Source organism: Sceloporus occidentalis, unplaced genomic scaffold, assembly GCF_023333645.1.
Source record: "Sceloporus occidentalis isolate IW3139 unplaced genomic scaffold, rSceOcc1.0.p SCAF_2, whole genome shotgun sequence".
Taxonomy (NCBI): domain Eukaryota; kingdom Metazoa; phylum Chordata; class Lepidosauria; order Squamata; family Phrynosomatidae; genus Sceloporus; species Sceloporus occidentalis.
In genome coordinates this window covers 5,024,691-5,052,434 of record NW_028316982.1, presented here as the reverse complement: position 1 = coordinate 5,052,434, position 27,744 = coordinate 5,024,691, and the positions used below count along the sequence as shown (strand labels likewise).

At 43.7% G+C, this 27,744-nt stretch overlaps 1 protein-coding gene across 10 annotated transcripts in view; it reads left to right on the top strand.

Annotated features, from left to right (window-relative positions):
- TNK2 (tyrosine kinase non receptor 2) overlaps nucleotides 1-27,744 on the top strand; it is a 211,953-nt gene that overhangs the window by 146,380 nt on the left and 37,829 nt on the right. For all 10 annotated transcript variants that reach the window (XM_089508651.1, XM_089508648.1, XM_089508649.1 and 7 more), the window contains 6 exons: nucleotides 2,068-2,280; nucleotides 4,675-4,827; nucleotides 6,601-6,878; nucleotides 8,970-9,096; nucleotides 11,119-11,265; nucleotides 14,704-14,798. In XM_089508651.1, coding sequence (XP_089364777.1) covers nucleotides 2,068-2,280; nucleotides 4,675-4,827; nucleotides 6,601-6,878; nucleotides 8,970-9,096; nucleotides 11,119-11,265; nucleotides 14,704-14,798 — 1,013 coding nt within the window. The remainder of the gene's footprint in view (nucleotides 1-2,067; nucleotides 2,281-4,674; nucleotides 4,828-6,600; nucleotides 6,879-8,969; nucleotides 9,097-11,118; nucleotides 11,266-14,703; nucleotides 14,799-27,744) is intronic.

Genomic DNA, 27,744 nt, shown 5'->3' with positions numbered 1-27,744 from the left:
GGGATGTTTAGTCTGAAGAAAAGAAGATGGAGAGATGCCACGATAGCCTTCTTGAAATATCTCTTAGCCTCAGAGGGAGGCCAGCTCCCTCTGAACAAATCTTTCCAAGAAAATCCTAAAACAGAATTGACATAAAAATCAGAGTTGACTTGAAGTCAAGTAACAGTGCAACAACCTTGAATTGAATATAGATGTTCTGCATTGGAGAGAAATTTCACTTATCACTATTGAACTTAAACCTGTTTTGGAAAGTAATACTGCCCTCTGATAGGCTCTTGGTGTCAAGCTTTTACTTGCTTACAGTCAGCCTCCCAATCTCAAATAGTTATTCTCTTACAGAAGGACACACAACACAGATAGGGAGATGGGTGCAAGACCTTGCTACAAACCCAGATGCCAACTCTGCTCATACATCTACTCTGGCAGTGCCATCACAATATTAGAGGCACTTTCGGTTGCTCATCTTCTAATTTGATATATGCCATCCTCTGTCAGCAGTGCCCTTCAGTACTCTACAAGTAGGCAAGCAGGCCAGGCTCTGTGCCAGAGCATAAATGGAGATAAATCAGGCATTAGGAATGGGAATACACAAAAACCGGTTGTAGAACACTTCAGTCTTACTGGACATTCTGCCTCTGACTTCAAGATAGCAATTCTTTGAACAAAGAAACTGCAAAGGAAGATTGGAAAAAGAAGCAGATAAATTAGGATATAGTAACAAACTCCAATCCATCAACAGTGGGTTGAATAGAGACAATGGCTTCCTGGCACACTATACATATTATAATGCTGCTTAACATCTCAGCCTCACAAGGATGCTCTTGGCCAGTTTATCACATCTCTTTTCCAGCTCCCAGTCTGTACGGACATCCACCCACCATGGCCTTAAGCAACATCTTTCCTCCTGCCTTTGTCCCTCAACAGCCATAGTTAAAACTGAAGTCACCTCAACACTATACCCCCATGTTTTGCATTTCCACGAATATTCATGTGGTCTATAAAGGTCCTTCCTGGGCACCAGTTCACTCCATGCATCTGAGGAAGTAGACCACGTCTGTGAAAGCTTATGCTACAACCTCTTTTGCACAATTACTCAAAGGTGCTGCAAGATCCCTTTGCATACTGATATTTCATACTAATATGAATATAGCAAGGCTTGCATAAGACACCATCAGGGTTCAGGCCCAGACTTCATATGTTTACTTGTTTGTTTAAAATATGACAGGGCCTAGCCTGCTCAAGGCAGCTTATCTAAAAGATTACAACGACAATTCTAGTAAAATTCAAACCGAGCAAAAGAGTCATTGAATGCTTCCCAGAGGCCACCCCCTACTCATATAAAATTTCATTTAACAGCTAAAAGGAGCACGTACGAGTATTTATGTTTTGCTTTATTTATTTCATAATTACTTTTATTGTAGAAAAATGTGTCCCAGGGCGCTTTGCTGTGCAGTTTAAAATAAGAAAGAGCAGCAATAAGAATATAAATATACACTAAAGCATCAAACACCCTAAAGGAATAACAAGGCAGAGTGGGAAATATCTTAAAATAGGGGAGAAATGCTGCTTTATAGAGATAAAGAAGCATAAAATGCTCAGACCACACATGCAGATGTGCTTGTGTAAGGTGTTCATGTATGATTGTGATAATGAATGCAGACCTTATTAGAGGTTAGGAACGTTATATGGCATGCTGTTCTGGGGATTCTGGGAGTTGGAGTCCCATGACAGCTGTCTTTATATATCTGAAGGGCTGTTGTATAAAAGATGGATCCAGCCTGTTTTCTGCTGATCCAGAGACTAGAATGTGGGTTCAAATTATAAGGAAAGAGATTCCACCTAAACATTAAGAAGAACGTCTTGATGGGTAAAATCTGTTTGACAGTGAAATGGACTGCCCTGGAGGGTGGTGGGGTCTCCTTCTTTGGAGGTCCTTGAACAGACGTTGAATGGGCATCTTTCAAGGGTGGTTTAGTTGTGAGTTCCAGCATAGCAGTGGACTGGGTTTCTGTGGCCCTTGGAGTCCCTTCCAGCTGTATGATTCTGTGTTCTTTTTTGCCCATACAGGTCTTCAGTGGGAAGCGGCCCGACTCAGAGTTCCCCTCACAGCCGCCGAATGCACTGTGCAAGAGGTCCACCCCACCCCCCTTGGACGAGAGGCAGCACCAGGCCTTGACTTGCCTGATCAGCGAGAAGGACCTGATGCTCTTTGAGAAGCTGGGAGATGGCTCCTTTGGGGTGGTTCGACGTGGAGAGTGGTGTGCTCCTTCTGGCAAGTTGGTAAGGCTCCTCTCTTGCACCTTTTCTAAACAAGGTCAATCCCAGCCGTTAGATGGAGGATGCCTCTTGCTTCAGGCAGCAGATGCTGTGGGAGCAGCATTGGCAACCTCTCCAATCTGGTACACCTGGACCCTAGGGCCCCATCCTACCTGTTCCTGGGTCCCCTAAACTAGCCTGATACCAATGTGAAGTCGAAGGCTTTCATGGCTGGCATCCATAGTTTTTTGTGGGTTTTTTGGGCTGTGTGGACATGTTCTAGAAGATTTTCTTCCTGATGTTTCGCCAGCATCTGTGGCTGGCATCTTCAGAGAATGCTTGTCTGGAAAAATTGGGTGTATATATATTGTGTGAGCCTGGGAATGCAGGAGTGATTTGCATGTGTCTTGTTCTGTTGCTGATGGCTGGCCTCAGGCTGGGAGGCTAATGCAAAAGAGTATTAATGTCTGCTAATTGGGGATCATTATCTGCTGGGAAAGCCCCTGACTCTGAATGGTTTCCCATTTGCATTTGCTGAGTCCTTATTTTGTTATTCTTCAGGACTGGTAGCCAAATTTTGTTCACTTTAAGGGTTTCTTCTTTCCAGCTGAAATTGCCCAGGTGTTTGTGGATTTTAATGGCTTCCCTATGCATCCTGACATGGTAGTGGTTGGCATGGTCCAGAACCTTTGTGTTTTCAAACAGTATTTTATTCCCAGGATGGTTAGTGGCATGTTCTGCTACTGCTGATTTTTCTGGCTGGCCCAGTCTGAAGTGCCTCTTGTGTTCCTTGATTCTTGTTTGCACACTGCGTTTGGTGGTCCCTATGTAGACTTGTCCACAGCTGCATGGTATGCGGTAAACTCCTACGGCTGTGAGAGGGTCTCTCTGGTCCTTGGCTGAGCAAAGCATTTGCTGGATTTTCTTTGTCAGTTTGTAAACCATTTAAAGGTTGTGCTTCCTCACCACTTTGTCTATTCTGTCTGTGACTCCTTTGATGTATGGTAAAAATACCTTCCCTTTGGGTGGCTGCTTGTCTTCACTTCTCTGGGTTTTCCTGAGCTGCCAGGCCTGAGGCCTGCCATCAGCACAGAACAATACACATGCAAATCAATTCTGCATTCCCAGGCTCACACAGTATATATGTGTGTGTGTGTGTGTGTGTGTGTATGTATATACACCCACTTTTTCCAGGCAAGCATTCTCTGAAGATGCCAGCCACAGATGCTGGCGAAACGTCAGGAAGAAAATCTTCTAGAACATGGCCACATAGCCTGAAAAAACCCACAAAAAACTATAGCCTGATACCGTTGTGTTGAAGGGTGCTCTCCTATCCCCATTGTAGAATAAGATTGGGTTGGAGAGCTAGCATGGCGAAGTAGTTTGACTGTTGGACTGTGATCTGGAGATCAGGGTTTGATTCCCTTGCTCTCAGTCTCAGGGGAAGACAGTGGCAAACCTTCTTTGAACAAATCTTGCCAAGATAAACCCATGATAGATTATTATTATTATTATTATTATTATTATTATTATTATTATTATTATTATTTTCCTTCCCCTCTGTGCAATGCAATTGGGGTGGCTTACAACATTAAAATATACATTCCATAACATAACATAACACCAAGCCCACTCACCCCTTAAAATACAATTAAATAATAATAATAATAATAATAATAATAATAATACCATTTATAATTTAAAACATGTTTAAAACTATAACAATAATAACAAATGAACAGTGACTGTAGGCAAATCAGAGGTCAACAAGTTAAGTTTTCTTTTGGTGGCCAGGTATCTATTCAGGAAAGGCCTGCTGGAAGAGATCCATCTTAACAGCTTTTTAAAAGCTGTTTAAGGTGGTAATATGACAGATCTCGTCCAGCTGGCTGTTCCATAATCTGGGAGCAGTAGCTGAAAAGATCCTTTGGGCAGTTGTAGACAGCCTAGTTTTTAAAGGTTGCAGCAGATTTCTCCCAGAGGACCTGAATGTGCGGGGTGGATTATACAGAAGGAGGCGGTCCCGGAGATAGGCTGGACCTAAGCCATTTAGGGCTTTAAAGGTGATAACCAACACCTTGTACTGGGCCCAGAAACTGATTGACAGCCAGTGAAGTGATCTTAAGATTGGTGTTGTATGGCCTCGTCTGGATGTGCCTGAGACCACGCTGGCTGGCATATTCCGTACTAGTTGAAGTTTCCGGACCAAGCACAAGGGTAGCCCCATGTAGAGTGCATTACAGAAATCTATATGGGAGTTTACCAGCGTGTGTACCATGGTTTGCATTAGGGTCACCATAAATTGGAAATGACTTGAAAGCACACAACAACAACTTCAGAGTCCTAGTCCGGTGCTCAAGCCAGTATACTGTGCAGACTGTCTAATAGTCATTGACCTTTGTGTATTTTCTTCCCCAGCTGAATGTGGCAGTGAAGTGTCTCAAGACGGATATGCTGAGCCAGCCGGAAGCCCTGGATGACTTCATCCGGGAGGTCAACGCCATGCACTCCTTGGATCATGTCAACCTCATCCGCCTGTATGGCGTGGTTCTCTCCAATCCCATGAAGATGGTGAGGATGTCACCCCTGGCCCTGGGCTCAAGCCACTGTGGGAAATAGGGATTATTCATTTGAAAAAATAAATAATATAATCCCTGTTCTCCCAGCTGCAATAACGTCCTCAAAAACTATGCAGTTCTCTGGAGCTATTTGCAGTTCAGAGCTGCAAAAGTTCACCTGGGGATTGTTTTGCTCAGAAAATTGCTTTTTTCTTCACAGGAACGTTCCTTTTCTGTGCAAATCACGACAGATGTTTGTTTGTTTGTTTGTTTGTTTGTTTGTTTGTTTGTTTGTTGTAAAAATGCATTTCTTTCCTATACAGAAACATGGCCCTTGTGGTCTCTTCCAACACTATGTTTCTATGATCTCTGCACATGGAATGATGTTTTCTGTGTAAAAATCCCATGTGGGTTTGTTTGTTTGTTTGTTTTGGGTTTTTTGGATTGTTGTTGCTCTTTCTTGCTCAGAATAAGTTGCAAAATGGCTAAGATTCTCATTGTGCAGGATTCTCCTCACTGAGGTTTCATCATCATCATCATCATTATTATTATGTTTATTTTTATCCCACTTTCCCCCCAAAATTAGGACTCAAAGAGGCTTACAGTACAATTAAAAACATACAGGGGTGATACATTAAAATAGAATTAAATTATTACAATATTAAAACAGATTGCTCCTTAAAAGAATAAAATACAGTTTAAAAAATAAAAGTGTTTAAAGCTATACACTTTAAAAACAACACAACACCCCTGCTCAGATGTCCAGAACCCTTTCTACATCTGTTGTTCAGATATTTGCAAATATTCTTTCCATCCTTAGTGGGAAAGGGACAGTTGTCTCTGTGGTACGCAGCTTCTCCAGGCTGTCAGAATGTAAGGGTGAAACATAGCCATACATTCGTCCTCCCATCTAGTCTGTTGCTCCAGAGCATCTGATTCTCTTCTCAGGTGGTGTCTGCAGAGGTCAGAATACTCCAGGAACATCCCAGAGTATTCTGGCCCTGGAACTGCCCAATTGTCCCTCCCTTACCTGGCTCCTCTGTTGCAATGCTGTCTGGCTGTTTGCACGCTTGTCCTGCTGTGCCACCTGGTGCCACTGTTGCTGCCATGCGTCACAGTGGGTTTAGTGCTGAACTGGCTGGATATTGTTTAGACTGATTGCACCAAAACCAGGGATTGGGCCTTGTGTCGTCATGAGTCCTTGTTGTAGAATAGCAGGATGATGCTTCATTTGGCCCGTGCAGATGGGGCCCTAGTTGCCATTGTGTTTCCTAGCCCTGTCTTTCTCAGACTGTCGTCTTCAGATTTATTTCCAGGTTGGGGAAGTCTGTCTTAGCTGAACCTTTCCCTGTTGCTACTCCAGCACTGATGTTTAACAACACAATGGTTGCAAAAATGAGTATTGTGTCCCCATTAATTTTGCCACCACAAGGTCAGAAAAGTAGCCATTCCATCAGGCGGTTGCACATTAAAATAATGTGTGCAGTGATTGTGAGTCTTGTTTTGAAGCCTCCTGGAAGTTCTAATATACATCCAAACAAGGTGCCTGCTTCCTGAGCAGCTTGTTTCAAAGTAGAAATGCCTCATTTAATGGAAAAACTCCCCTGTTTTGCCACCAAGAACCAGTGGACCTCCAGATGCGTTTTGATCCCTGTACCCATGACTCTTAGCCTGTATGGGCAACTTCAAGATAATATTTTTCTATAAAAACTTTCATTGTCCCCAGCAAAGAGGAGAAGAGTGACTGTGAACTGTTTTTCCCTCCCGTCTTCTGCCACTTTCCTAGGTCACGGAGCTGGCCCCGCTTGGCTCCCTCCTGGACCGCCTTCGCAAAAACCAGGGGCACTTCCTCATTGCCATTCTCTGCCAATATGCCATCCAGATCGCCAAAGGTATGGCATACTTGGAGTCCAAGCGCTTCATCCACCGTGATCTGGCCGCCCGCAACATCCTCCTGGCCGCCAACGATTTGGTTAAGATTGGTGACTTTGGCCTCATGCGGGCCTTGCCCAAGAACGACGACCATTACGTCATGCAAGAGCATCGCAAAGTTCCTTTCGCTTGGTGAGTGGCTGGGCCTGAGCCTCTGGGGTTAATTCCAATAAGTGTTTCCCGCTGAAGTTAAGGAAGAAAGCAACCAGAGCTGAGAAAACATTCCTTTTTTGGAATACAGTGTCCAGAATCCTCTAGCCAACATGGGAATTGTAGTGCAAAAAAGTTGAATTTTCCCCCATACAACTTCCAGAATCTGGTGTCTTGATATGTTGCTTCAGTTTGGCCAAGCCTTTTAAATTTTGGATCAGTAGCACTTCCCCACATGGCCTAAATACCCTAAAGCCACTAGATCTCATCTGATCTTGGAAATTAAGCAGGGTCAGCCCTGGGTAGTACTTGGATGGGAGACTGCCAGGGAATCCCAGGCTCTGTTTCAGAGGAAGAAACCAGTAAAACCACCTCTTGAGGATTCCTTGCCTAAGAAAACCCTGTGAAATTCATGGAGTCACCATAAGGCAACAGTCAACTGGAAGGCACACACATACACAGAGCACTTCCCAAAAACATTCCCTTGTTTTACTACAACTCCCAGAATCCTCCAGCTAGCCTGGGAACTGCAGCCCAAAAAAGTAGACTCTACCCAAGTTCTGGAAACAACACAAGACAAATGCTACAAATATGAGGGGCAGAAATCCCGGTGGTGTAAGTTCTCTTAGGGAAGTGGTTGGGCATTTTTGCCTGATACAGAATGTCCATAATCAGCTCAAGGTTGAGGAAGTGGAATTGTGCATGCAGAGCCATTGTGCATGTAAATGCAAAGTGTGTATTTCTGAAAACATTGCTGCAGATGCAGTGTATGTCAGAGCAGATGTGCCCCACATGTTGCTATGGATGCATATTCCAGTTGCATGCATGGTTAGCATACAATTGGACAGCACTACAGTTCAGCGCAAGGGTTGCATAGAGCACAGCGCTGGAGATCTCAGCTGTGCATCATGAATGGGAACACACATTCTCCAAGAAGGGAGGAAAAGATTAGGCCCGGCTAAAGCCAACAGGTGAAGAAACCACATTAAAGAGCTCAGCTGTAAACTAAATAGGAGATAGAGCCAATGTGGTGCAGCGGTTTGAGTGTTGCACTGCAACTCTGGATATTAGGGTTCGATTCCCAGCTCAGCCATGGAAGCCCATTGGGTGACCTTGGGTGTGACACACACTCTCAGCCCCAGGAAACCCTCTGATAGGTTCGCCATAGGGTCATGAGAAGGTGTGTGTGATGTGGTAAATCCCATATATGCGTCATATAGGAACAAACATGGCTGCCCCTTCACAATTTGCTTGGCCTTCGCTAGTACAGTAGAACAAGTATGTTGCATATACTCCCCTTAGTCACTGTCACTGGTTCTGGAGGCTTCCAGCTTGGAGTGACTACCATTGAGCTATTCCTAACAGCCATTTTGGCAGCATGCCTGATAGGGTGGAGGTTCTAGAAGCTTGTTTTTGCAACAGCCAAAGCCAGGGATCCATATGGTGACAGACAGCATTGCATAGTGGTTACAGTCTTGGACTGGGCCTTGGGAGATCCATGATCGAATGCCCATTGAGCCTTGCAGCCTATTTGGTGACCTTGGGCCCTGTCTCACTCTCTTAGCCTGTCTGATATAGTATAATCTCGGGAGAGCTGAAGAGCTTGACTAGGCATGACAATTGTCTGGACAAGCTGAGTCTTATCTTATTCCGAATTCCAAAATCCAAAATATTCCAAAATCCAAAATTGTCCACCTGGGTGGCTGAGATAGCAACACGTTTGCTTACTGATGGTTCAGTGTACACAAACTATGTTTCTTGCACAACATTATTAAAAATATTGTGTATGAAATTATATACAAAACATACCGTATGTGAATTATATGTTTAAACTTCAGTTGCACCATCAAAATACAGGATCTCATGATGTATATGCAAATATTCCAAAATCCAGAGAAATCCAAAATCCAAAACACTTCTGGTCCCAAGCATTTTGGATAAGGGAGACTCAACCTGTACTTTTCCCCACCTGTCAGTCTTCTGAATAGCAATTTGTTCCTGATTCCTCAGTGGTGACACCATCTTTTTCTCTTCTCTCTTCCTTCCACTGTCTTGCATGTTGCCCCTGAGCAGGTGTGCCCCCGAAAGCCTGAAGACCCGCACCTTCTCGCACGCCAGTGACACTTGGATGTTTGGAGTCACGCTGTGGGAGATGTTCACGTACGGACAGGAACCATGGGTTGGCCTGAACGGCAGTCAGGTACAAAGGCAGAGAAGCCAGATCTCTAACGCAGCCTACGTTAGAGCAGAGTTTGGAAAAGTGAAACGTTTTTGGGCTACAACTCATGAATGTTTCTCTTCTTGGACTAGAATTTCCAGAATCCCCCAGTAGCCCAAAATTAACATTTCCAAACATCTCTTACAGCTCTTCCGCACTGCAGAAATAAAGTAGTTTGAGTTTATCAGACACGAGGTTTTGGACCCTCAATTCTGCTAAGGAAGTGAAACAAACGTTGCGCAATGACCCTATAACATGATATTCTACCACATTGCTTGCTTTTCCGTCATTCCCCCGTAACGTTATGTTAGCGCTACAATTGCGCAAAAGTTGCGATTTGCGTGATGTGAAACCATGCATAGTGGAACTTTTTACTACACCAGCGCCTTCATTTTGTTTTGAACATTTCGCATCAACATATTTGCGCATGTTCCTTGGAGGTTTTGGTGGCATCCTGACCTTTTTGCTTCCGGGGGGGAGAGGGGAAAGGGGAGAAGCCCCTTCCAGTTTCCTGTTTCATGCGGGGCAGAAGAATGGGGTTGGAATGGATGACCCCTAGGGACCCCTTCAATTCCTAGCCTCCTCGGAGTTCATGCAGGGCAGAAGAATGGGGCTGGAATGGATGACCCCTAGGGGCCCCTTACATTTGCAGCCTCCTAGGTGTTCAAGCAGGACAGAGCAACCCCCCCTTCCCCAGGGTTGTCCTGAAAAAGGAAGGCCACCGGAAGGGAATGGGGTGAAAAAGCAGCCCAGCATCATGGGAACTTTGCAATCAGTAACTTCTGCGTTGCGTTGCGTTGCTGCCTACCACACCAAACCATTTCGCAACACATTTGCAAGGATAATGGGAGACAAAGGCCTGACTTCCCTTTTTCCCCGTAATGCCCCAAAAGGGGAGGAATGACGCTAAAACTACGGGAGCGTTGCGCAACAGGCTCCCATAGAAATGAATGGCGTCTGGAAGAACATCGCGCTTTCACGTTATTACGCAACGTTGGTGATGCTAACATTGCACGATAGGCAGGAAGAATCGCCAAAAACTCGTGTCTGATAAACTCCACAAGTTAACTCTCATGGCTTCATCGTATGGAATCATGAGATTTGTAGTTTGGTCAGCCTGGTCTGTCAGAGAGCACTGGTGCCTCACCAAACTATAAATCCCAGGATTTTGTAGAATAGAGTTATAGAAGTCAAAGTGGTGTCAAACTGCTTTATTTCTGCAGTGGGGATACACCTTTAGAACAGAGTAGAAGTTCCCATGAGGTTGGTTGGTTCGTTGGTTGGTGGTGTTGCTGCATGTGTTGAATCTGCCTTGCTCTCTGGCCTGTTACTAAGCCATGGCCTATCATAATAATATAATAATAATAAATTTTATTTATATTTCCCACCTCTTCCTGCGGATCAAGGCGGGATTACAACAAAAAGTAAAATCAACAATACAAAATACAAGATACAGTATTATCTAAAAATACAGTCAATAAAACGAACAGCAATACTGCTACCAATCATTAAAATGACCAAATCGTCATCTGTTTTCCATGCTATCAAAGTCAGAAGTGGGAATGTTCTTTGAGATCATCTAGAAGGCTAACAGGTGACATACTAGCCATGTTTAGATATCAGAACGGATGTCATATTGAGGATGGAGCAAGCCTGTTTTCTGCTGCCCCAGAGGATAGGACCAGATTAATGGATTCAAAGCACAGGTAAAGAGATTCCACCTCAACATTAGGAAGAACATCTTGGTGGTAAGAGCTGCTCAACAGTGGGCTATCCTGCCTTGGAGTGTGGTGGAGTCTCCCTTGTTTGAGGTTTTTTAACAGAGGCTGGATGGCCATCTGTGCTTTGATTGTGTTTTCTTGCATGGCAGAATGGGGTTGGATTGGATGGCCCTTGGGGGTTTCTTCCAATGTTATGATTCTATTATCCTAAGCTTTCATCATCATGCATGTTTGCAATGGCTCAATCCTGGCTTCTTTTTTAAGTCCAGTATTTTCTGTCTAGATACTACACAAGATTGACAAGGAAGGCGAGAGGTTGGCCCGACCAGAAGACTCTCCCCAGGACATCTACAATGTCATGTTGCAGTGCTGGGCTCATAAGCCAGAAGACCGACCTACATTTGTGGCCCTGCGGGACTTCCTTCTGGAGGTATTGTCTGGGAGGGAGACAAAATCACAATTTTGTAGCCAATATTAGCTATGTTGGGTGCAAAATCAGGAACGATGTATGGCATACTGGGATGTGTAGTCTGGTGAGATATTTAGCCTTCCCTGATAGACAGTTTTGCTGCCAGAACAAATTCCGAATCCCATTATTCTATAGCACTGACCCATGGCAGCTAAAACAGAGTCAAACTGCATTATTTGTGCAGTGCAGATGCCGCTGAAGTTGTATAAGAGCCAAGGCTTGCCACTACTTGGCCATGTTTTATCACACTTTGGTTTGATATTAAACTTCATGTGTTCCCAGTATGAAGGCAGAGACAAGATGATGTATAGGGCCCAACCTGCAAGACAGGAGTTTGTAAAACAACTAAATAAATAAGTCCTTATTTGCCCTTAGTTCTGAGGTCACTGCAGAAAGCTGTTCCTTCTTCTCTAAATTCCTGAGCATGCAAGTCCCAGAATAAACATCTCAAGATTTACAGCTGTTTCCCCCCCTGGATTTGAGGCTCTAGAAACTTTATGTTAACATTGGATTTCATTTCATTTAATTTTTTAACACAGTCAACATGTCCTTTTGGCAACTCTCTTCTTATTGTATGTTCTGTGTTGCCATCTAGTGTGGGAGGGATAGAACTGCCGCAGGCTACAGATCAGTAGTCATCTGCAACCTGATGCTGGTGGAAGGTGTTGGACTATGACTCTCATCATCCCCTGTGGACTAATGAAAGCTTTTTTTTTTTTTTTGCAAGATCTCCAGCCAGTGTCAGGTTGAAGAAACTGTATTTAATTCATACTTAATGTATAAAAAGAAGACATATCCAGAAGTAGCCATGCTATCTATATAGCAAAGTACAACAACAATATGTAGAGAGATCTTGTAGCACCATTGAGACTAACTCAAAGAAAGAGGTTGGCAGCATGAGCTTTCCTAGACTTAAGTCTACTTCCTCAGATATATTTGGACTGAAGATCTTGCAGGGGAAATAGACTTAAGTCTATGAAAGCTTAGACTAACATGGCTATGTCTTTGAATCATCATCATTAATATTAATATTAATATTATTATTATTATTATTATTATTATTATTATTATTTCTTACACACCTTGCCCCATGGATCAAGACGGAGGACAGCAACAATTAACAAACAAACGACATCAGTGAAAACACATCAGTTAAAACACACATCAGTTTAAAAGGACAATTAAAATGCACCCATATTAAAACAATCCACATTTAAAATTCATTGTTTAAAATGCACAATTTAAAAATCATCTGGACAAGCCTTTTAAATTTGGACAGCGTTTTCAGCTGTCGAATGTCTTCTGGCAGGTTATTCCAGTCTTTGGGCGGCTGAAGAAAAAGCCCTCTGCCTGACAGTTGCCAACCTAGGTCTGGCTGATTGGAGTAAATGTCAGTATCATCCAGAATCCACAAAACAGTGATACTTTTATTATACCAACTAAAATGTACATTTTATATGTTGCAAAGAAGCAAAAGCATTTGGAGCATGGAGGCTTCTTAAGAAATTCAGTGTTTCTCTTCCTAACAAAGGGGCTTGTAGCCTCAGGAAGGAGTGAAGACAAACAGGATCTCAAGGCAGTAGCTTTTTGTCTTGCTAATGGAATTTAAAGTTTACTGTGGACTGAATCTCTCAGTATCCACATGGCCAGAAAGAAAAGGAGCCCACCTGCATGGATACCCTTCTATACCACAACATCTTGACCAAATGTTATGAGTAACATCATTAATTTTCCCCTCTTTCTTTCTCCTGTATGATTTTTAACATCTTTGCCTGATGAAGAAGCCAGTGGAACTTTGGAAGCTTGCAACATGTATAATGTGCATTTTAGTTGGCTCAGTAATGGCATCACTGTTTTGTGGATTTTGGATGATACTGTACTTTGGTATAAAAAGATATTTCTTTAGGCAGACAGTCCACAATATGGGCACAGAAAAATGCAATTAGCATAACCTTGTATGAATAATTCATTGTTGTTGTGGTGGTTGTGGTTGTTGTTATTTGCCTTCAAGTTGTTTCTTACTTAAGGTGAGCCTAAAGCGACCCTGTCGTGAGGTTTGTTTTTGGCAGGATTTATTCAGAGAGGTTTGCCATTGCTTTCCACTGAGGCTGAGAGAGTGGGACATGCCCAAGGTCTCCTAGTAGATAACTTAGTAGTTAACTTGACTGCGATTAACAGCAATGAAAAGTGACCCTGTCATGGGTTGTGGTTTGTTTGTTTTGTTTTGTTTTTCATGATTTATTTAGAGAGGTTTGCCATTGCTTACTTCTGAGGCTGAAAGAGGGTTTTGGTTTTTCAGCATGAATGAGCAGCTTGTCACTGTTGTCACGTGCCTTTAAGTCACCTTGGACTTACAGTGACCCGATGAAGGGGTTTTCTTGACCAGATTTATTCAGCATGCTTACTACTGTGCTCTGAGGCCGAGACAGTGTGATTCACCCAAGGTTACCAATGGGTTTCCACGGCTGAGCGAGGATTCGAACCCTGGTTTTTCACACTCCTCGTTCGACACTCAAACCACGGCACATTGACTCGAATGAGTACATGCATTCTTTACTACAGATCCTTAGTTTTGGGGTAGAATGGGGGAAACATTTTTGATAAAAATCTGAAATAATAACAACCCTGACAGTAACATTTTAATAGCACCTGATGTTAGTTATCCTTCACGTAAGATGCTGATTGCAAACATCAACAACACATGAGTAATTTTAGAGTAAGGATTCTCAGATATTCTTATTTTGACAGTTCCAGCTACCTTAGTTCTTATGGCTGTGAAGACATGCATGAACATTTGCAGGCAGTGCACCATGAGTGGGAAATGCAAAAAACCCAAACAAAACCAGAGGGAAAGGGGCGCATAGGATTTCCAGTGGTTTAGGCTGGTCCTTGTGATGAGCTGAACTAGAACAAATTATTTAAAAATCAAGAAAATTAATATCCATTTGCAAAATTAATATACAAGGGCCAATATGATATAATGATTTGAGTGCTGGACTAGGACTCCAGAAGACCAGGGTGTGAATCCCCACTCATCCATGGAAACCCACTGGAGGACCTTGGACAGGTCACACTCTCTCAGCCTCAGAGCAAAGTGGCAAACCTCCTCTGAACAGATCTGGTCAAGAAAACCCCTTCATCGGGTCACCGTGAGTCCAAATTGACTTGAAGGCACATGACAACAATGCCATGCTGCTCATTCATGCTGAAAAACCGACTCTTTGCCTGCTTTTCATTAATGCATTTAAAAGTAGCACCATTGACCCTTGCTACTCCAAATACACAAAAAAGAAAGGAACCCCCACACTCCAAACAAGTAATTCTTTTCAATGCATTTGTACAAAGCTTTGTATCTGTATCAGGCCTCCTCCTCACTTTTCCTCCTCTTCCCTCCACCAGGCTCAACCCACGGATATGCGAGCCCTGCAAGATTTTGAAGAGCCGGATAAGCTCCTTATCCAGATGAATGACATCATTACGGTCATCGAGGGCAGGTATCGTGGGTGATGCAGGGGCTTGTGTTTGGTCTGGATTGTGGCTTTTTGGCACATCTTTGCTTGTTGGGCCCCCTGCAATGGGACATGCAGTCTTGCATGGGAGCCTAAGGAATAGTTTTACCATTTCTTCTTCCTTCTCCTTTTTTACCAGTGCAATTCTAGCCTGCATTAATAGAAGTGTAGTGTCTAGACAGAGGGAAGTAATAGTACCCCCTTTTCTGCTTAGATCAGAACTCACCTGGAATATTGTGTCCAGTTCTGGGCACAGTTCTGGAAAGCATGGCCTATGGAGTGGCTTAGGGAGCTGGGTATGCTTATCCTGAGGAAGAGAAGGTCAAGAGATGACATGATAGCCCTGTTTAAATATTTGAAGGGATGTCATATTGAACAAGCTTGCTTTCTGCTGCTCCGGAGACAAGGACACAGCACAATTGATGCAAGCTACAAGAGAAGAGATCCCACCTAAATATTAGGAAGAGCCTCCTGATTATAAGAGTTGATTGACAGTAGAAGAGGCTGCCTCGGAAAATGGTAGAGTCTCCTTCTTTGAAAGTTTTTAAGCAGAGGCTGGATGGTCTTCTGTCAGGGGTGTTTTTGGCACAAGGGGGTTGGACTGGATGACCATAGAAATATAGAATCATAAGAGCTGGAAGAGACCATGAGGGCCATCGAGTCCAACCCCATTCTGCCATGCAGGAACTCACAATCAAAGCATCCCCAACAGATGGCCATCCAGCCTCTGTTTAAAGACCTCCAAGGAGGGAGACTCCACCACTCTCCTAGGAAGAAGTGTGTTCCACTGTCAAACAGCTCTTACTGTCAGGAAGTTCCTCCTAATGTTGAGATGGAATCTCTTTTCCTGGAGCTTGCATTCATTGCTCCAGGTTCTAGTCTCTGGAGCAGCAGACAACAAGCTTGCTCCATCCTTAATTTGACACCCCTTCAGATATTTAAACAGGGCTATCGTATCACCTCTTAATTGTCTCTTTTCCAGGCTAAACGTACCCAGCTCCCTAAGTCTTTCCTCATAAGGCATGGTTTCCAAGCCCTTTACCATCTTAGGTCTCCCTTAGGGTCTCTTCCAACTGTCTGATTCTATGAGGCTAGACTCCCTCCTTCATTGTCCTTCCAGCATGGGAAGGAAAGAACTTTTTTTAAAAAAATTGCCAAGCCTTTGAAAAGTGCTCACAGAGAAAGTTTTCTATTTTACTGGGCGTCCTTTTAATTCTGGTGTTAAATTAAGAAGGCCACAAGTATGAGTTTGCAGGAACTGAGCAGAGCAGTGGAGGACAGGGAATCCTAGAGATGTCTCATCCACAGGGTTGACATGGGTCAAGATCAACTCAAGCGTGGTGGACAACAACTAAAAGTTCCATTACATTTTAACTTCCACGTGATGTACAGTTTTTGCTGTATCTGTGTTTTTGCCACCAAGAGTCCCTATACTGGGAGAAAGGTGGGATGTAAGTAAATAAAATCATCATCATCCTCACCATCTGTTTTAACCTTTGGAACCACCTTGACTCCCAGGGCAGGAGAAAAGGTGAGGCAATAGCACTGCCAACAACAATAATACAAATAATTCCATTTCCATCGCCACCCCTCATATCTATCAATGGTGTCACTAGGATTAGTGTCTAGTGATACCACTAGTAAGTCTGGGTGTGAAAGCTGGACACTGAAGGAAGACACTGCCAGAAAGAAAAGCAACTCATTTGAAACGTGGTGACGAAGGAGATATCTATGGAAACCAAGGACTGCCAAAAGACAAATAAATGGGTCGCGGAGCAAATTGAGCCTGAACTCTTCCTAGAAGGCAAGATGACTAAACTGAGGATGTCATACTTTGGACAGATCACAGACAAACTGACTCATTGGGAAAAATAGATAAGGCTCTGTAAAGTGGAAGGTGGTAGCAAAAGAGGGAGATGGCACGAAAGTGGATTGATTCAGTCAAGGAAGCCACATCTGCCCTGGGTTTGCAAGACTTGAGCCAGGCGGCTGATAATCAGAGCTCTTGGAGATCCCTTACCATAATCAAAGACTACTTGATGGCAAATAACAACACAAAAATGAATATGAACATAGTAGGAATATGAAAGGGGATACTGGGAGTGGTAGTCCAAAACCAGACTTCCCTGAGCTTTGCATCTTTTTTGGAAGCTTCAGCTCTGGTGCTGGGGGTCAGACTCCTCACCCATCATCTCAGCCCTTGGTGGGTGGGGAACTGTGCCCTCTTTTCCTGCCCAGACCATGTGCCATGAGGAATCTGTGCTCTCCTTTGCCCTCCACAGGACTCCCGAGGGGCCGATCTCCCTTGCCAGGGTCCCTCAACCCACCCTCCACTGAGTCACGTCTCTGGGTGTGATTTTCTGCCCTGGCTTGTGTACCCTCAAGTTCTCTTGCAGCTTCACCACTTTTCATCTTCCTCTTCTATATATTTTTTTCACTCGCACGCCCCCGCACCCAGCTGCCGCTCCCTGCCACCCACGCTTATCTGATCCACATGCCAGCAAGGGAGATGGGGCCCTGCTCGTCTGGGATTGTTTTCCTAGGAAAACACACAAGCCGTGGCAGAAGGACTTGCCTGCAAAGGTAACAGCCCTGTCCGGACCCTCAGGGGCTCTGATCTCCCAATCAAACTTCTGCTCATATCTGGAAAGGTGGCATTCCTGCCGTATAACCTGGTCAGTCTCTTTTTTAAAAAAAGAAAGAAAAATAAATAAATATTTTTTTTACTGTGGTAATACATTTCTGTAAAATACAAACGGCATTGCATTTAAAAAAAAAATCCAACAGCAGTCACAAATGACATGAACAATACATCTTGATTTGAAATTGCATGAGAAAGAAGTGGCAGAAATCTATCCACTGAACCCAAATGAAGAGGAAAGCGCGTTGTTCCAAAGGTTTATGTGCAGTTGCAGAGGACATGTGGGACTAGAGCCAACACTGAAATGCTCAGCAAATGAAGTCCAAACTCTATTTAAAAAAAACCCCAACCTTAGACTGAGCTGTCAGTTTCTCCATTAGAGGAAGGAAAATTCCGTAACATACCTCTCCATCTCTCCAAAAATAAACCAATACTTTTTTCCTAATCTGTGGCAATTTCTAAATGCACAACTACACAGATAAAACAACATCTTTTACTTGTGAATCTTCACTGATTATCGAAGAAGTCCAGTTATTAGTGATAATTGCAACATTTGCCCTGTAATTCAGCTCATTTTTGTAAGCCGCCCCCTCCCCCTCCCCCAAAAAACAGCCTTTTTCTACAAGCACCAAGCTACTGAACTTCCCTCCAGAAGTTGCTGAACTGCATCTCCCAGTATTCCCAATCATTGGCCATTCTGGCTGAGTCTTAGGATGGGAATTGCAATGTACAACATAAGGAGGGCCACATCTTGCCTCCCCCTGGATTATGGAGTAGTGGGCTGATTTTTTTTTTCTTATGGAAACCCCATATAGAGTCAATCCTCCGTATCCACGATTCTTCATCCATGGATTGCACCATCCAAACTTGAAAATACATATTTTTCTTTTAAATCCCAAAAGGAAACCTTGATATTGGCTTTGTATATAAGGGGACACAATTTTATTACACCATTGTATATAATGGCACTTGAGCATCCACAGATTTTGCTATCCACAGGAGTCCTGGTACCAAACCTCAGCAGATACTGAGGGCCTAATGTAAACACAAACAGTTGCAACCCACCTCTCATGAAACAATTTAGAAGACTGCAAACTGCACAAATACAATCAGTGCAGTCAAACCAGCGGCAGCAACAAATGTATTTCCTAATACTGAATACAGAGTGGATTGAATGTGCCTTTGTAGCATTTTCATTCTGAGAGCCATCAGTGATGGAGAGTCAGTATGGTGTAGTGGTTTCAGTGTTGGACTAGGGTTCAAATCCCAGCTCAACTATGAAACTCACTGGGTGACTTTGGGCAAGTCATATACTCTCAGCCTCAGGGGAAGGCAATGTAAAACCTCCTCTGAAGAACTCTTGCCAAGAAACCCCCATGATTGGTTTGCCTTAGGATTGTCATGCACTAGAAACAAAGGCACACAACAGCAAACAACAGCATCAGTGATGAATTCACAGGCATCTCTTTGGAGTAGGTGTTCCAGAAGTATGGAGCCACAGCTGAGAAGGTCCTGTGCTCAATAACTACTACTTAATGGCTCTCACCGTTGGGTCTTCTGTGGTGATACCAGTGTGGGAAAGCTGATACATGACCTGAGAGCACAAGATTGCAACACAAGATGCAAAGCTTGGGGAGGTTCTTGTTGTTGGACTACAATTCCCAGAGTCCAGACTCTGCAGTACAGGTAGAAAGTACTGGCAAAGCCTACTTTTAATGCTTGAGAACCTGGAGAACTACTGATAGTCAGAATATTGCACTAGGCTAGATACTACTTGTTTTGAATCTTGGTTTTGTGGAGAAGGCAGGATATGAACTCCCTCGGAGGGTGATAGAGTCTCCTTCCTTGGAGGTCTTTAAACAGAGGCTGGATGGCCATCTGTCAGGGATGCTTTGATTTGGATTTCCTGCATGGCAGGGGGTTGGACTGGATGGCCCTAGTGGTCTCTTCCAACTCTACGATTCTATGATTCTATGAATAAAGAGGAAGGATAACAATGACAGATGGACATATATAGTCCAGTCTGGTGTATGGTATATCCATACATTGGATCACTCATTAATCATAAAGGAGACTACAGTCAAGAAATCACAGGAAGCCTAGGACTTGGAAGGGCAACTATGAAGGAACCAGACAAGATCCTGAAGTGTCAAGAGATATTATTGAATACTAAAGTTAGCATGATCCATGCCATCGTATTTCCCATTTCTATGCATAGCTGTGAAAGCAGGACAACCAAGAAAGCTGAGAGGAAGACCATCAAGTCATTTGAAATTTATTGCTGGATAAGATTGCAGTCAAGAAATTCCAAGGAGCCTAGGAGTTGGAAGGGCAGCTATGAAAGAACAAGGCAAGATCCTGAAGTGTCAAGACATATCATTAAATACTAAAGTTAAAATTGTTTCCCCCCTCACCATGTACACATGGGAGAGCTGGGCAGTGAAGAAAGCTGAGAGGAAGAGCATGAACTCATTTGAAATGTGGTGCTGGATAAGGTTTCTCTGGATTGCCAAAAAGACCAACAAATTGGTCCTAGAGCGTCAGATTCTCCCTAGAAGCCAAGAGGGAAGATGAGGTGAGGGATTTCAACCTTTCCAATGTGGGAGGAACCGGTACTGTTGGGACATCCTGAAGTGATGGGGAAGGAGTGGCTGGCTCTCAAGGATGCTGGAGAAAGGCTCCCTTTTGGCCCCCAAAGCCTGAAATTCCTCATTCCAACCATGTATAAAACAGAAGCATGAATTGTCAAAGGTTGAACAATGAGGAATCCTCAGCTTGTCTCAAGGCAGCCACTGGGTGACCTTGGGCAAGTCACACAATCTCTGTCTCAGAAAACCCAGTGACAGGTTTCCCTTATGGTTTCCATAAGTCAGAAATGACTTGAAGGCAGATAACAACAATAACTGTGCATGTAAAGAGGATGAGAATTAGGATGGTGATGAAGAATGGACAGATATAGACCCGTCTGGCATATGGTATATATCCAAATATACTGTACCAGTCATTACTGCAGTCAAGAAATCACAAGAAGCCTATGACTTGGGAGGGCAACTATGAAGAAGCCAGGCAAGATCCTGAAGTGTCAGGAGATACCATTGAATACTAAAGTTAGGATGGTCCATGCCATTGTATTTCCCATTTCTATGTATGGCTGTGAAAGTTGGACTGCCAGGAAAGCCGAGAGGAAGAACATCAACTCATTTGTAATGTGGTGCAGGGGAAGATTTCTGTGGATACCACAGATTGCCAAAAAGTCCGATAAATGGTGCAAATCAAACTCTCTCAAGAAGCCAAGATGAGGTGAGGGACTTTGACCTTTCCAATGTGGGAGGACATCCTGAAGTGATGGAGTGATGGGAAGGAGATGACTGGTTCTCTGGTATGCTGGAGAAGAGTTCTGTCTGGACGCCCAAAGTCTGGGCTTCCTAACTCCAGCCTTGCATATAAAACAAATGCATGAATTGGGGAAAGTAAGTCAGAAATGACTTGAAGGCACACAACAACAGCAGCTATGTGTGTAAAGAGGATGAGTATGAGGATGGCACTGATGGCTGGACATACATAGTCCAGTCTGGTATGTGGTATATATCCATACCTTGGATCATCATTAATCAGGATGGAGTCTGCAGTCAAGAAGTCAGAAGAAGCCTAGGACTTGGAAGGGCAGCTATGAAAGAACCAGACAAGATCCTGAAGTGTCAAGATGTCTGGATTCCGTGTTTAAATACCATGAATTGTCTGGATACATGGATTGCCAAAAAGTCCAATAAATGGGTCCTGGAGCAAATCAAACTCTCCCAAGAAGCCAAGATGAGGTGGGGGACTTTGACCTTTCCAATGTGGGAGGACATCCTGAAGTGATGGAGTGATGGGGAAGAGGTGACTGACTCTCTGGGATGCTGGGGGAGACTTCTCTCTGGACCCCAAGGCCTAGGATTTCTCACCAATTCATGCTTCTGTTTTATATGCAAGGCTGGAGCTTTACATATACACAGAAGCATGAATTGGGGAGGAATGTTAGAGGTTGAACAACGATGAACCCATAGTAGGCTTGTCTCTTGCAGATTCTCTGCTGCACCTTCCTCCTTTCCCTCCCTCTCCATCCCACGACATCCTCCCTCCAAGGCTGGGGTTAGTCACCGCTGAGCCATGAATCAGGGCGAGATTGTGTGTCTTTAGGGACTGGCTTCTGCTCCCGCTTGCCCAGCAATCATGACTCTGGCTTGGGGCCGGGCACCCTTAATTGCAGGGAGGTGGTTTGTAACTGGAGTCAGGGACAAGAGGGTGTAGTTTGAAATGCCAAGCCGGGCGCGTACACACCCCCACCCAGATTACATCACCGCCTTGCTGAGTGATGGGACCGAACACATAAACAGTCCTTAAGCAAGCAAGCAAGCAAGCTGCCTGCTTTCCTCACCCAGGCATTTGCTCAAAGGAGGAGGTGGAAGTGGCAGCAGTAAGGCCTGGCCAGCTATATTCTTTTCCCCTTGCCACCTGCGAGGATGGACTGAGGATCCGGTGCAATGAATTTTCTCATCACAGGTGACCAAGGGTTGGCAAATGGGTGTGCATAATGGGGAGAGAGAAGGAGTTTGATCTGGGTTGCAGATACTTGTTCTTGTTGGGTGCCTTCAAGTTGTATGCAACTTATGGCGCCCCTAAGTCAATTCTGTCATGCGGTTTCTTGTTTCAGAGGGGAGTTGCCATTGCCACCCTCTGAGGCTAAGAGTGTGTGACTTGTCCAGGATCAGCCAGTGGGTTTCCATGGCTGTGCCAGCATTTGAACCCTGATCTCCGGAGTCGTCCAGTGCTCAAACAGCTACACCATGCGGGCTCTCCAGATACTGCTGGACTGCAAATCCCAGCAACACAGCCAGTGGCATGGAGTGCTGGGAACTGCAGCCCAATGACATTGGGAGAGTCACATGGCTTCCCTGCTTTCATTTAGAGCAGAGAGGTCCCAATTTGGGGTGCCCACACCTCCAAGGCATGCAAGATGGGATTTCAGGGGATGCAACAAAAATACTTACATGAATCTAGATTCAGTTTTCTTTTGTCAATCAGGAACTGCAGTCAGCAAAAAAGTTTTGCGATTTGACAAAATCGTGAATGAGAAGCAAGAAAAAAGAAGTAATTGAATTTTATGTTCACAACTGGAAGTGATTTTACTGTTTACATTTTCCCCCTGAATAAATTAGAGTCTGATTGATCAACTTAGATTTGCATTTTATGCACTGAGTCAAAAGTCCTTTTTTAAATCAAAAGTACCATTTGTTCCCCCGCAATATTGCATGTGGTTGTATTTGTGGTTCAAAAATTAGAAATTAGGCTTCTTCATCTTCAAATGTGATATTGCTTTTGTAGGGGGTACAGAAATTAATCAAATATTTCCTAAGGGTGTGGGGCATAGAAAAGGTTGGGAACCATTGATTTAGACAGTCAGCAATGAGTGGGTTTCAAGGGAAGGTTGCTAGAGATTTCGACTGCCTTCTGTTGCTAGATTGTTTGGTCCCCTCTTTGGGTCACAAGCGCGAACCCCAAAAATTCATGTCTGGGAAGCTATGGATTCTAATTGTCCCAGCCTGTTTTCTTTAATGCCAGCTCTGCCTCAGCCCCAGTTTTGCTATCTTGTCTTTATACTGACCCATTATATCAGGAGGGGAGAAAACAGATGGTTTGTGCTTGAACCAAGAGTGGGACAACTTTTGAAAAAGCAAAATTTACTCTGTGCTTTCTGGACTTGAGGGTAGCAAACTACATGTAGCAGAGGTTTTTTGTAATGAATTACACGATCTTTTTTGGTAACATAATTTAGCCTTTTTAGTAAGAACGGAATTTAAAATGTAAGCAAATTTCTATCATCACAATAACTTTTTAAAAATCCATTTGAGCATTTAGAAACTGCGGGGTGCATCTACATTGTAGAAATAATGCAGTTTGGGACCACTTCCTATAAAATCCTGGGATTTGTAGCTTTGGTGAGGGAATTCTTTGGTAGAGATGGCTGAAGACCTTGTAAAACTGCAAATTCCAGGATTCCATAGGATAAAACAAGATGGACCAAGAGTACAGGCACCCAGAGAAAAAGGTCAGGCAGAATGAACAAGGCAGTACAAAGACAGCGAACAGAAGAGTTTTAGGTATAATGAATTTTCAGTAGTTCACTCTCTTCAATGCTTGAAATTTGGAGACTGAAGGAAAATTTGATGAGATGGGGCTAGAATTCTTATTGGAGTCTAATGGCACCATCTCCCTCCTGCCCACATAACTACGCCCTTGATAGCACCTAATCACTACCATTACCATCCTTCTTCTTGTTGTTGTTGTTGTTGTTGTTGTTGTTGTGTGCCTTCCAGTTGTTTCAGGCTTATGGCAATCCTAAGGCTTCGGTTTTCTTGGCAAGATTTGTTCAGAGGAGGTTTGCCATTGCCTTCCCTGAGGCTGAGAGTGTGTGCCTTGCCTAAGGTTACCCGGATCTCCAGAGTCATTGTCATAGTCACACTCAAACCACTGTGCCACACTGGCTCACCCCACTGGCAAGAAATGATGACAGCCAGGAGAAAATCATTTTAAGGCATGTGCGGCATTTTTCTCAGGATTCCAGCACCTTGTTGGGAAAAGTCCAATGTGGCTTAGACTAAAATCTGCTGAAACAACTCAGAATTAGAACAGTGACCGTTTAAAACCATAATAATGATTTAAACACTCTAAAAACCTATTTAACAATTGAATCATCTAAAGGTTAAAGTTGAAATAATATAAAAACATGTGTTCATGTGAGACCCAGAGTGGTGTTGTGGATTGATTGTTGGACTATGATCCTGGAGACGAAAGGTTTATTCTCTGCTGGGCCATGGAAAGCCACTGGCTGACCTTGGGCGAGTCACACACTCTCAGCCCTAGGAAACACACTGATAGGGTTGCCTTATGGTCACCTTAGTCAAAAATTACTTGAAGGCACACAACAAGAAGAACTATCCATGTACAGATTTGGACAAAGTCAGAAGGCTTTGTGGGATTCCAGCATGCTCAATGGCAAGGGATGGAACCTCGAACTGGTTACAGAAAGGAAAAAAATGGTTTGATCACTTAGCAGAGTGATCAAGTAACACTCCCAGATTAAGTGGGCACCTAACAGGGCTGCCACCACTTCCGTTTCCTCCCTAGATAGGCTCCAAAGACCTCAGTAAAAAACATATTTTAACTTAGGAACGAAGCCAGTGTCTGCACCAAATGGGCCTCATAGAATCATAGAATCATAGAGTTGGAAGAAACCCCAAGGGCTATCCAATCCAACTCCATTCTGCCACACAGGAAGACACCATCAAAGCGCTTCCAACAGATGGCCATCCAGCTTCTGTTTACAAACCTCCACTGTCTAGACTTCTAGACAGTGTGAGTGTGTGCCACTGTTGAACAGCAGTTGACACCAAAAAATTCTTCCTAATATATTAATAATCTTTTCCTGTAGTTTGCTCGATGTCCTCTTCTCTGGAGCAACTCCATGCATTGCTCCATGCCCTCTTCTCTGGAGCAACTCTGGCCTCACTATGACACCCCTTCAGATACTTAAACAGGACTATTGTATCACTCTTTACCCTTTCCTTCCCCAGGTTAAACATATCCATCTCCCTAAGTTTCTCCTCCTAGGGCTTTATGGTTTCCAGACCCTTTGCCATTTTGATTTCTCTCCTCAGAACATGCTCCAGCCACTCTCAATTTTGGGGGAAAAGAATGATGATGATGATGATGATGATGATGATGATGATGATAATGATGGGGTGTCCAAAACTGGGGTGTCACAACAGAGAAGACTCTGCTTACAGATCCTAACACCAAGTATTTCCTCCCTGTTGATGGGACACAAAGGAGGACCTCTCCAGCAAATCTCAATCCTTAAGCAGGTGTATTTTGGGAAAATTATTCCTTCAAATTTCCAGGCCACCCATTTGGGACTGGGTGAATTCTCAACATATATGAATTTGGCTAGGTGGAATAAAAACTGGGCCAACAGAGCTTCCCTTGAATGATTGCATCAGCAACTTAAGAGATGCCTTTTATTGGGCCAGCTCTTCCCATAAGGCTGGGTCGGCTCCTGGGTCATGCATAGCACTTACTGAGCAATACAGGAAGGTAAGAAGGTTGGGCACTCCCTACCTGGCTTCAGTTTGTACATCCTTCTGGAGGAAAACTGATTTCTTATATACTCAGTGTATAAAAATGAAAGCATACATCTTATACTGGATATATGAAGCATGCAAAAAGTTTAAAAAGAGAAAAATATGCTTTTAAAACCCTCACATATCTACAAATGACCTGGGACACCTCTGTTACTTAAGCCCTAGGCAGCAGCATTGTTGAAGTATGTCTTCAAGTTGAGCATGAGGAGCATTCCAGAGGAGGGCAAAGAAAATGGTGAAAGTCTGGTAACCATAAAGCCCTATGAGGAGCAACCTAGGGAGCTGGGAAGGCATGGTTAAGGGGTGACATGATAATTGTGTCTAAATATTTGAAAAGATGTCATATGGAACAAGAAGCAAGCTTGTTTTCTGCTGCTCCAGCGGCTAGGACACAAAACAGTAGATTCAAGCTTCAGGAAAAGAGTTTCCACCTAAACATTAGGAAGAACTTCCTGAAGATAAAAGCTATTGGGCAATGGAATGATTCTGCCTCAGAGAGTGGTGGAGTCCCTTTCTTTGGAGGATTTTAAGCAGAGGCTGGATGGCCTGGCAATATTACATGTGAAACAGATCTAGGAGTCCTAGTAGACCACAAATTGAACATGTGTCAACCATGTGCTGCAGCAGCTATAAAAGCCAGTGCGATTCTAGGCTGCATCAGTGGAAGTATAGATCAAAGGAAGTGAATAGTGTCACTTTATTCTGCTTGGTCAGGCCTCATCTAGAATACTGTGTCCCGTTCTGGGCACCACAGTTCAAGAAGGATATTGAGAAGCTGGAGTGTGCAGAGAGGGGGGCAATGAAAATGGTGAAAGGTCTGGAAACCATAAAACCCTATGAGGAGCAGCTTAGGGAGCTGGGTATGTTTCGCCTAGAGACTTCCAGTTACTTTTCTAGTTCTTTTCCCAAGGCATTTTGAAGCATTTTTTAGGGATTTCAAGTAGAGTTTTTTGGGGTTGTATGCTATTCTGTAACCTACTCTAAAGTTCTCTCCCCTGAATAGGTGGCTAAAAGTGAATGTGTTTGGGGACTCTGGGAATTGTAATCAAAAAAAGAATTCTTTCGAGCTCTGGACAAGCTCTTCCCACATGCTGCAATTCTTCTCTTCTGGCTGGAGAGATTCCCACAAAGGTCTCTCCACACTGAAAACAGTTCTTACCCACTTTTGGCCAGTTAGGGCGCTAAGCTTTCTCGACTTACGGTACATGATAGGAAAACCTTCAGGGCATCATCCTCCAGGAACCGCAGCACGTAATTGCTTTCTTTGGGATGAATAAGACCGACTGTAAATTCATAGATGATTAATGTACTGAATGTTTCAAGTTCTTGATTATATAATGCGATTTAAGTCATTGTCTCCTCGAAGTGACTAAATCCCTTTGCATTAGTAAGCAACCTTTTGAACTGTTATTTTTGGGATGATGCATTATTTAATCACACTTATTTCCTTCTTCCAAGGAATTCAGAGCAGTGAATAGAGGGACTGTGTTCCATCTTCTCCTTCCCCATCAATAGGACCAGAGGTTTCCAACTCTGATCCTCCAGGAATTTTTGACGTCAGCTCCCAGAATCCCTGACTTTTTTTGGCTTAAACTGCTGGGAATGGAAGTCCAAAACACCTGGAGAATCAAAGTTTGGAAACCACTAGCAAATCTCTTCCAAACACTCCCAGTCTCTTGTCTGATTTTGGAAGCTGGGGAGAATCAGGACTGGTTTAGCACCTGTATGTGAACACTAGAGATCTCCAGGTAGGAAAAATAAATCCTGCCTGATGTCCCTAGAGACCTTCTGATGCCACTCACAGTTGGCAATATTGAGCTGGATGGATCAAGGGTCAGATTCAGATCAAATGTTTTACTGTCCTGGCCCGATGCTATGGAATCCTGGGATTTGTAGTTTGTTGTGGCACCAGAGCTCTCTGATAGAGAAGGCTAACAATCTCACAATACTGCAAATCCCAGAATTCCCTAGCACTGAGCCATGGCAGTGAAAGCAGTGTCAAACTGCATTATTTCTGCAGTGCAAACTAGACCTTTGTCAGAGGTAGTTTCCGACATCCCTGTGCTGAAGTTTCCAGACTCAGTCCTTAGTAGGACTAGAAAATAGTCTT